At 44.9% G+C, this 10,626-nt stretch overlaps 2 protein-coding genes across 6 annotated transcripts in view; both read left to right on the plus strand.

The window, feature by feature from the left end:
* The window catches only part of LOC109952173 (ras-specific guanine nucleotide-releasing factor 2-like), a 29,009-nt gene extending 21,796 nt beyond the window's left edge, over positions 1-7,213 (plus strand). For all 5 annotated transcript variants that reach the window (XM_020587095.1, XM_020587096.1, XM_020587094.1 and 2 more), the window contains 11 exons: positions 515-640; positions 1,298-1,404; positions 2,868-2,980; positions 3,168-3,228; positions 3,576-3,679; positions 4,563-4,647; positions 5,144-5,341; positions 5,422-5,501; positions 5,579-5,696; positions 6,473-6,541; positions 6,635-7,213. In XM_020587095.1, the coding sequence (XP_020442751.1) occupies positions 515-640; positions 1,298-1,404; positions 2,868-2,980; positions 3,168-3,228; positions 3,576-3,679; positions 4,563-4,647; positions 5,144-5,341; positions 5,422-5,501; positions 5,579-5,696; positions 6,473-6,541; positions 6,635-6,730 (1,157 nt within the window). In that variant the 3' untranslated portion in view covers positions 6,731-7,213. The remainder of the gene's footprint in view (positions 1-514; positions 641-1,297; positions 1,405-2,867; positions 2,981-3,167; positions 3,229-3,575; positions 3,680-4,562; positions 4,648-5,143; positions 5,342-5,421; positions 5,502-5,578; positions 5,697-6,472; positions 6,542-6,634) is intronic.
* Positions 7,214-8,925: 1,712 nt separating this feature from the next.
* Positions 8,926-10,626, plus strand: part of ckmt2a (creatine kinase, mitochondrial 2a (sarcomeric)) — a 7,431-nt gene continuing 5,730 nt past the window's right edge. The window contains 2 exon segments of the mRNA XM_020587121.1: positions 8,926-8,993; positions 10,238-10,415. Of these exon segments, the coding sequence (XP_020442777.1) occupies positions 10,267-10,415 (149 nt within the window). The 5' untranslated portion in view covers positions 8,926-8,993; positions 10,238-10,266.

A 10,626-nucleotide genomic window follows, 5' to 3' on the forward strand; every position in this document is an offset into this window, starting at 1 on the left:
AATTTTTTTTTTAATTCTGTCTCTCAGAGTGGGAATGCACCTACAATGTGAATTTCAGACCCCTCCATGATTTCTAAGTGGGAGAACTTGCAAAATCGCAGGGTGTTCAAATACTTCTGTTCCTCACTGTAAATGGGTCAGGAGTAACTGTGCTCTTCACCATCTGCCTCCAGATGACAGTCTGCCCACTGTGAAAACGGCAGCAGAGCGGTAGGTCAGACAAACTGGAGAGGAGAGACAGAGAGCCACTGTCATGGCAGCCAGCTGGACTACGTAAAAGGACAATGACGTGTAGAATGAGGGAAAGCGAGAGTCCTCCAGTAGCACTCAGAACCCAGCAGCTGTGGACACACAGGTCCACAGACACACTGTGTAGCAGGCGCTCACATCTACAGGTTCTACTGTTGTTAGATTTTGACCCAAGTGCACAGTGTGTGTGTTACTGACTTGTCACGGTGTATTAAAACATTTTAGATGGGATGTATTTGCCTAACTAACGTATCTTCTCTCACAGCTGTCCTGGAGTCGGTGTCGCTGGACAAATCCATCCCTGACTCTCCAGCCAGCAGCGAGCCGAGTGACACGTCTCCCTGCCGCTCCCCTTTGACACCGAGGCACCTCCGCTACAGACAGATAGGAGGTACAGCGAGTACAAACACACATCTTTACCATGCATATACTGTAGATCAGGCATGTGCTGCTCTGCCTGGGGTCTTCGGGGCTGTTTTCGATGTCTGCTGCGCTTTGCAGTCACACCAGGAGAGAACTCTCGTTGCACCATGTCACTGGCTTCAGCATTGGCTATTGCCACTGCGGCAGCTGGACATGGCAGCTCCCAGGGTGAGCACGGCAAGATGCACGGCACAGGAAGACAAATGTTGTTGTGCTGTAACTTCTGCTGTTCTATAATTCCAGCATCACAATGAAATGGCACTGAATCATCAGCGGTAAAGCGTTAACCTTTAAAACCCGCCGTCCCACAGGGTCTGGTCTTGCTACTTCAGGTGTGTGTCGACCTAGACGCTGCTTGAAAGCTCCAACTTCTCTGATCCTGTTTCTTCTTGTAAACATGCAGAGAGCTTAGTGCAATCAAGTACAAGGCCTCAGACTTTCTGTTGTTACTTGTTTAATCTCTCGTGTTTGTTCCTGTGTAACTTTGGTTCAGTATCTGAGTTTTTGTTGTGAGCAGTAATTATGTTTTGGACCATTACAGGCTTAAGCACAGAAGCAGGTGATGTCAGGTGAGGGGTCTGAAAGCTGTTTCCTGGTCTGTTCTAAATTATTTTTCTCCTCCTAGGCTTCAGTAATTCTGAGAAAGCCTGTGACAAAGAATTCATCATCCGCAGAGCTGCAACCAACAGAGTCCTCAATGTGCTGAGACACTGGGTTTCCAAGCACTCCCAGGTGAGTCCACAGCCTGGATGTGCCTGTGGCAGCAGGCGACACCTCAGTAGACGTGGGATGTCCAGAATCTTTCTCCAGTTAGTTGAGAGCCAGAATGTTAAGCCTCTGCTTTTAGCCTTGATGCTCAAGTTAAGGAAAGTGTTCAGTCCTGTTTCTTCACTGAGGAAATATCACTACTCTTTTTTTAATCCTCTGACCTGGAGAAAGTCGTCCACACTGGTACCCCTTCAGGTTTTTAACTGTAGCTCCAGTTAAAGTTGTCTTTCCCGTCTGCAGCTGGTTCAAAATGCAGAAGTGAGGATTTTAATTAATTAAAAAAAAATGCGATCAGGTCTTGGCCTCTCTGCGGTAACTACTTGTTCACGTAAGAATTACTTTTAAACTTTAACTAAAAACAATCAAGGCTGAGTAGCTTCTTCGTCAGTTGTTTCTGAATTCGTCACCCCCTATGAGCTGAGGGGCCGTGTGTGGCGCTGTGGCGAGGATCTGGCTGTTGAGACCGAGGTTGGTAGCCAGAGGCGACGGAGCCTCGGCTGTCCCCAGATGAACTCAGGCTCTCCACCTCAGTATCAACCCGTCTGAGTACTACGCAGATAAACTTTTTACTGTATAATCCCACCTATCTGTGTACCCACGATAAACAGGCTTTTCTCCATCAACCACTGAATGAGTCCTGACACTTTACAGGAGTCAGAACACCTGAGCGAGTCTGTTGTCGTGTCGGTTTCTGTTGCCATCACCCCCCATGTGTCTCCTCCCCTGATGGAGGTGCTCTTTGTCCTGCGTGGCTTGTCTCCCACTCAGGCAACATGCAGAAAGGTCAGCCTCCTCCCCAGGGACACTAGAAGGACTCTGCATGTAAGATTATATAAGATGCTATTTTTACACCTGGCTGCTGTAGCCTGGAAAGTGAGTGGTCCTATGGGTAAACAGGGTTCCAGGTCTGTATGAGCAACATCAGCTACGAGTGTCACGGGGCAAACAACTGCTAATGTAAACAGCTGTTAGCAGGGAAACTGAGTTTTTCTTGAAAAAGATCAAACGCTGGTGAAAAACGGTCCTACTGTTATTGATACATATACATTTCTGGTCTTTGACATTAATAAGATTTTAATTTGGTTCCACTTTAAATTACTGCCTGTAAATTACAGTGTGAGTACAGTACACGAGAGGTGTACTGCTGTTTTTGTCGTACATGATTCATTTACTGTACATAGACAAAAGTGAGAATCAACCATCCGGTAAAAACATCCACTAGAGGGCGTCCTCCTCATGTGCACCACAGTCTGTGCAGCTGCCAACATCACAGGGACAAAGTTTGGGGACTTTTGCATATTTATCATGTTAATTATATATTTTAAAATGTGTATCAAGCACAATATCTTTACACCTGAATTAGTTTGAATCTCTTTCTACAAGTGTATAATTCCTCCATCTTGGCAGTAAATGTGTTTGTCCCTCAGGACTTTGACATAAACAGTGAGCTGAAGACAGGGGTGATCAGTCTGTTGGAAGATGTGCTGCGAGATCCAGACCTGCTGCCGCAAGAGAGGAAAGCAACAACCAACATATTAAGGTACGTTTGTCTACGTGGACACACACACACACACACAGCACTGATTTACTCCTCTGTTGGAAACAGTTGCTGTGTTTTCTGTGTGCCTGTGGCTCCTGTTACCTCTGGCTTTACAACCTGCTACAGAAACAAAGTTTACTGACTTACTCGCGCCGTGGACACGTGTAACAGTGTGTTCCCTCGTCAGTGCCCTTTCTCAAGAGGAACAAGATGGTGCTCAGCTGAAGATGGAGGACATACTACAAATGGTCAGTGTTGCTGTCACACAGTATTAAACAAGAGATTTCATTATGGATTTTACTCAAAGTTTGTCCTGAGAACGTTTTTAAGCACTGGTTGAAGTAACGTATCTCCTGGTTATGGAACAGAAAAGCTGTCCCCTACTGCACTTCATCGTGGTAAGAATAATGTCGTTGTTATGAGGAAGACTCTCCCTTACTGAAAACACCCACTGTACTTGTGCTGAACTGTCATCACCAGCTAGAAGTGGACTCCCACTCTTTACTTAGTGCTTGTGGCACCGTAGTTTCTATAAAGTAGCTTTTGCTGTACACATTAAAATAAAGTGGATCCAGTACATGTTTGTGTTTTACAGGTGGAGAGTCCTAGAACAGAATATTTCGAGTTTCTCTCAGCCATGGAGCTGGCAGAGCAGATCACACTGCTGGACCACATTGTGTTCAGGAGTATCCCCTACGAGTGAGTACAGCGCCCGCTACAGCGCCCGCTACAGCGCCCGCTCACACCTCCACAGCCAAAGGTCGTTCCAAACTGCAAACTGTTAGGGATGTGATAAGCAGCTTCTAAGTGTAGGTAAAATTTGGTACATTTCCAAATACTTTCCTGGACAGTTTCCTAGAAACAACATCGTAATGTCGTACTAATTATAGGGAAAGTAAATACTGTATTCAGTTGGTATTCTTAGATTAACAATAATAGCAAACTGTATTTAAACAGTAGTCTTCTAAACAAAGTTACAGAATAGTTGAACCACGATGAAAACATTCAAGATAAGATCATTCCATTAAAACTAATACAAAAAAATCCACCAGTAACATAAGATAAACACATTAGTAATTAAAAAAACCATTGGTAAGTCCCAGTGGTAAAGACACATTAACTGTATTGTAGCTACAGTTTGCTGCTGCAGCAGGTGTTTCTGTTATTTTGTCCATTTATATCAGAAAGGCCAGGCAACAAACAGAAACACCTTTAGTGTAACACAATTCATTTGGATGGCAGCGCAAACTGCAGCCTCCACAGTGAGCACACGGTCCGAGCACCACCCAAACACCGTCAGCAGGAGGATTTACTGCTGGACTTTTGGATCAGACTGACTCAGCTTGAGACGAGTGTTCCTAATAAACTGACCACTGAGTGTAATGGAATCAACTTTCCTCCAGTTATTTTCATGCTAAACAGCAGCTTCACCTCAACAGTGTGTCTACTGAAAATGTGTTCAGAATCAAATGTCATTTGCAGCAAAGAATCCTGGGAAATCCCAGGAAAAGAGTGATATTCCCAGGCACTTAAAAATCCGAGTGACCCTAGTCTGACAGACTCGGTGTTCTGTGTGCTGCAGGGAGTTCCTGGGTCAGGGCTGGATGAAGGTCGACAAGACAGAAAGGACTCCGTACATCATGAAGACCAGCCGGCACTTCAATGACGTAAGACCAAACATTTTCACACTGAGCGTGAACCCGTGCCAGAGCGTGCACTGCAATCTGCAGGGTCACGAGGACGTGAATTAGCTGTCAGAGAGTTTGTGGCTGAGCCTGCTCTTCCTTTATTAGACCAGCTTCGTAGAACATACAGACTCGGTGTGATGGCGTGTCTGGATCTCTGATCTGTATTGATATCATGCTAAATACCGATACTGTAATATCAGATTCCCTGACACAGTACAACATCTAATACATCTCTCAATATTGTAATATCAGATTCCCTGACACACAGTACAACATCTAATACATCTCTCCAATAACTGCATGTCCACAAAGGCACAGTGGCTCCTGTAGTTTGTACCAGTGTAGGTGTACTAGTTATTAGAAACACAAACTATCGTCCCCAAATGAGGTTTTAACTAGGTGTACCTAATAAACTGAGAAATCAGTGAAGCATACGTTTCCTTTTTATCTCCTCCCTGTCGACCTCGTGCTACAGATGAGTAACCTGGTGGTGTCTCAGATCATGACCTACCCTGATGTGGGCTCCAGGGCCAGCTCCATAGAAAAGTGGCTAGCAGTGGCCGACATCTGCCGCTGCCTCAACAACTACAACGGAGTGCTGGAGATCACCTCGGCTCTTAACCGCAGCGCCATCTACAGGCTGAAGAAGACCTGGGCCAGAGTGTGCAAACAGGTTGGCATCTGTTCTCCAAACAGCTGGTTTAAAAGCTTCTCTCTCCCTCCACAAAGCTGTGTGACGTCTCTGTTTTCTAGACGAAGGCGCTCCTAGACCGGCTGCAGCAGACGGTGTCCTCAGAAGGGAGGTTCAAGAACCTCAGAGAGACGCTGAAAAAGTAAATACAGCCATAGAGCGATGAATGAGTAAACCCAGTTCTTTAATAGCTGCCTAATGTTTGCACTGTGTGTGTAGCTGTAACCCTCCGTGTGTCCCGTACCTGGGCATGTACCTCACTGACCTGGCTTTCATTGAGGAGGGAACGCCCAACTTCACCGAGGAGGGCCTGGTCAACTTCTCCAAGATGAGGATGGTAAAGATTATCTTCCTCTCCTGCTCCTGTTCTTTTTAAATGAGTCCTAATTCACTGTTTGCTAAACAGTGGCCGTGCAGTTCTAGTTTCCCAGACGTAACTAGGCAGGCCTGCCGTTTCTGCACATGTGCACAGGACTGCTGTGAGAAGCATAGGCTACTCTGTGTTTAGAGTCTTGTGCCTTAGCTGGAACCAGTTTAACTCCAGATCGCTTCTGTCCTGAACGTCTCTTGTAATTTTCGCCTGAGTAAGTGGAGTTTGTGTAGTCAGTTTGCCTATAGGTGATAAAATCTGCCTGCAGAGATGCTAGAGATGAGGCGCTGATCTTGTCTCCCTCTGTCTGAGCTCTGTGTCACACTTTAAAAATGACTGGGAATTTTAATGGTTATCACTTTATCTACTCGTGGGCAAGAATGCAAATCTTGACAGGTGCAGAAACGGCCACCAAGAAGAGCAGGGCTTAAGGTGTACTGTGCACTAGGGCTGCTGGGCTGGTATATGGATATTATTTGGGTGGGATGACTAATTAAACAGGGTCTGTTTAAGTCTGGCTCAGTTGGTGTTGACAGCAGATCAATGATCAGTGTGTATGATACAACAGTCTAGTCCTCTGGTCCAGGTGCTGCCAGTTGTTCTCAGACGTCTTAAAACCTGTCTGATACTTGCACTGACTGTCGAAGACTAAAAGTCTGTTAGAGTTGGTGGAAACGGCCTTAATGTGAGGTGTCCTGTCATTCAGCTTCGTTAGTCCACTATCTCTGCCTCTGCCTCCTCAGATTTCTCACATCATCCGGGAGATTCGTCAGTTTCAGCAAGCGCCGTACAGGATAGAGCACCAGCCCAAGGTGTGCACAATGAAATGCCTTTAAATCCACTGTCTTTACTGTTGATGAACCTTATTACTCACACAGACTCCTCGTCTCCTGTCCATCCTCCAGGTGACTCGGTTCCTCCTGGATAAGACACTGGTGATGGATGAAGACACCCTGTATGAGCTCTCACTCAAGATGGAACCCAGAGTAGCACCTGGCTAATTATAGCTGTAATACACAAACAATTAGACAAAGGCAGGATATAACTGTTCTCCAGCTAACAGTATAAACACAGAGAAACTGGGAATCAATACAACTTGATTCTTTTTTAGTGAAGCAGAGGTTGTTAGGCCAGTTGACACTCAGGAGAAAATGTGCCTTGTTGAATCTGATGTGTATATGTAGTAAACGGAGTGACCTGTATAATACGCAGCTCTGCCATAAAATCAGACAGTTATGACTGTAGGGACGTCTTGGCTTCTCACCATGGCACTAGAAAGTAAAACGCTGCTGCTGCCACACTGTAAATACACAACAGCCTGCCTCACTAGTCCTGCACATGCACACTGTCAGGGCCTCTGCTACGTGGAGGGTTTGTACAAGGCCCCGGGTTTGCTGGTGATAGGAGGATGCACCATGCAGCACCAGTGGAAACACCCACCAGCCTCCATGAGGTTCGGCCTACAGACACGCGCACTAAACACGCACTAAACACGCACTAAACACCAGTAACGGGCTAGTGACAGCTCAGTTAGTTTGTCTGTTAACACTGTTACCATGTTGATGCCCTCAGGATGTTGGCTCAGGCTTCGCATCCACATTTGACCTCCTCCAAAACATTTGTTGTGGTGCATGTTACAGAAAAAGTCTAGTTTCCACACATTTCAGATCTGAAATCCAAGATTTGTCTCGACAACCAAAATCATTTGCTACAAATGGCGTCTTCTCAGGTTTAAACATTTCATCTTCATGTCGGCTCTTTTTTAAAGGTTTAAAGGTGCACGCCCTTGTCAACGTGATCAGTTTATCATAATCAATTTGAAACCTTGTTGACTGTATTAGTAAAACAGTAACTAGCACTGTTGATTTGTATTGATGCCATAAGTTTAGTCTAGTGACATTCTTTACATCTGTCCTTCAGACTGAGAAGACCCCTGTAGGTGACCGTTACCTGAGGGTTTTTTTAAGCTTTGTTAGTTTTGGCCTGTTGCTGATGTCAGGAGCCTTTTACGCTTTAACTCATTAATGTAGACAACCCCTGCTTTCTCACACTGCTGTGTACAGTCTCACTGTTGGATGTTTTCCATTCATTTCTCTGTGTAACATACAGATATTTACACACTCCAGGCTTGAAAATAAAAGCAAACCAAAAGAGTGAATTATAATGTAGTTACAAATTGTTATAGTAGCTTTAGGGACAGTTATAACGAGGCTGGACAACAGCAGCAACATGTGGACCTGTTAATCTACAAACGAAGAATAAGGTGTGTGTCGACAGGCACATGTAGAAAACGAGAAGCACAATAAACCTGTCAGAATGAAAGGACAAAGGGGAAATAGGCAGGTGTTTTGGTTAATGACTACCTGTTTATACAATATAGATCTTTATTTTAGGTGATAGTTGATGAATATTCGAGTTGGGATTTCAGTTTAGTGATTTTTCAGTCTTGGTATATAAACTTATGTTGGTTATTATCAGCTTTGACAGTAGTTTTGTATTTTTTTAGAGTTGCTCCTGTTTTTGTGGAAAACTAAGAAGCTAGGATCCAGAAAAGAATGTGACATGTTTTGATAATGAATCAAAGCAAATCTGTTTTTTTTTAAAGATGTTTGAATGTAAAAAATACATTTCAAGACTTTTGTAACAATAGTTTGCAATAAAAGTCATTTGTAAAGTACAGTTATAACTGCAGTGTCAGTAATATAACATGCATATAGTTATTGAGTCAGCAGATTGGTGCAGCAGCCACTTGTGTGACAGTCGACCATCACGGTCAGAAGACTGACTGTGGAGTGAGGCCGCGTCTCTAACCAGCCAAATGTAAATACAGGAGACACAACCAAGTACAGAAGTGCTCTGGTAATACAGAGACACTGCAAAAACACATCCAAACAGAGAAACGCAGATGCAGGAAAGACGACAAACTGGTGCAAACATCTTCCCTGATGTGTTCCTGTGCTTCTGGAGGTGGTGGAGCTGCCAGGGTCACCACAGGGAGAGGGTGGAGCAGGAGATCACATGTGTGGCTGCAGCTGAACACATCAAGGTCAAACAGTGACAGCAGACCCTCAGTTAATCTGGGCTCAGTGTGAGTGGGCTGTGCTGCTGTGGCTCATGTTAGTGGCCTTCTATTGGTTTTTAACAGTCTGTTCCTGAACTCCCGATTGGCCTCTGGGTTTGAATTCCACATGAAGGGGAAGGGCCCCCTGGGTAAGGCTCTGTAGTAGCAGACCTTCAGCCAGGAGGCACAGCAGCTAACTACAGGTACCGTACCTTTTCTTATTCTCCTGCACAAAGGCCCTGCTCGCTTCCAGCACTAACATATAACATCTCAGGATTTATATAAAGTCATTTGTTCTGAAGAACGACCATCTTTTCAGATGCTTCTCTAGTTTCCCAGTGCCAGGTTTACCAGTACCTTTGTAACTTGATTCATGGAGCTAAAAGCTTTGCAGGCATACGTCTCCAAACAGCTTTGACCTCTCCCGTGTCCTACGGAGAGGACGAAGCTGCTCTTATGTCCAGCACGTACTCCCTCAGAGTTAAAAGGTCACAGTGGTCGGGGAGGGGAGGCTGATCCCAGGTGTGTAGTGGTTTCTGTGTAATCTATGCGATCCACAGTGTCGGACAGCAGTGGGGGGCTGTTGGACCATTGAGCCAGGGATTTGATTTCTTCTCTGTACTTTTACCTTTTTCCTGACCTCCCTCTCTTGTTCCTGACTGTATATCATTAGTTCTGCTGCCCTCTTTCGCTCTGGCTTGGCCTCAGAGGGTCTGGTCTTGTGACCAGTTCAGAATGTCACTGCGTTGTGAGCCAGAGACGAGTCTTGGCAGCACAGCTGCTCTCCACTGATCTATAAATAATAAGAATCCTGTCATTACTGTGTGAATATATGTACTCCTCAGTTATCAGGTCAGGTGAGTGCAGGAGCTACGTTCACTCAGATACTGTACTGTTTACTGTATAAATTTGACTTTCTATTTTCTGCTACTTCATACTTCACTACATTTCAGATGCAAATATCGTACTTTATACTGCACTACCTGTATTTGATCGATAATCTACTAGTAATGTGAAATGTGTCATTCTGCACCTGACTGTTTTTGATCCTTTAAGTAAACTTTTGAATGAGGGACTTCTGCTTGTAGAGTATAATGTAGAGTAATGCTGTGCTCCCAGCTTCCCTCTATATTAAGACAGTGTCATGGACGCTACCCACTGTCTGGGGGACGAGTGAGAACATGACCTTCCAGCAGCAACACTTTAATTATTAAACCAAATTTGGGTCTTAAATTGAAATATTAAATCTGACATTTAGATAATATTAATCTGGAATGTGTGTGTGGGGGGGCACTGACACTGGCTACGTACCAGACCTGCTGCATTAATACAAAGAGAAAAGAAACACTAATGCCGGGCTCCATTATTTTTGTTTTAGTTGTGTGTTACTGAGCCTCAGACTTTAAGCGCCATGAAGAAACTGTCTTTTCTCCGATTTTCTCTCCAGCTCAGACAGACTTACCCAGCAGCACAAAGATGGCGAGCTCTTTCACACGTCTGATTTCCAGGCGCAGCACAGCTGCGCTGTTAGCCAGCTTGGGAGCTGGGACCATGGCAACTGGTTGGTTACTGAGTGAAAACCGTTCCCTGGCTGCTCAGGCGAGGAACAAGCTGTATCCTCCCAGGCAAGGCAACGTGAACACTGCTACACAAGGCACTGAAGGAATGGATGGTGCAAAATAAAAAGAGGTCTCTGGCTGCAGACAAGATGGTGGATTGCAATCAACATTTACACACCGTCAACCTCAGCCAGAAGTGGCCAGATTTTTACAGAAGTTGTGTTACGGTTAGGATTAAATTCAACCCTAAATCCTAATCTTCAACTTCTGAAGTGAA

This window comes from Monopterus albus, unplaced genomic scaffold (assembly GCF_001952655.1).
Source record: "Monopterus albus unplaced genomic scaffold, M_albus_1.0 scaffold439.1, whole genome shotgun sequence".
NCBI classification, from domain to species: Eukaryota; Metazoa; Chordata; class Actinopteri; order Synbranchiformes; family Synbranchidae; genus Monopterus; species Monopterus albus.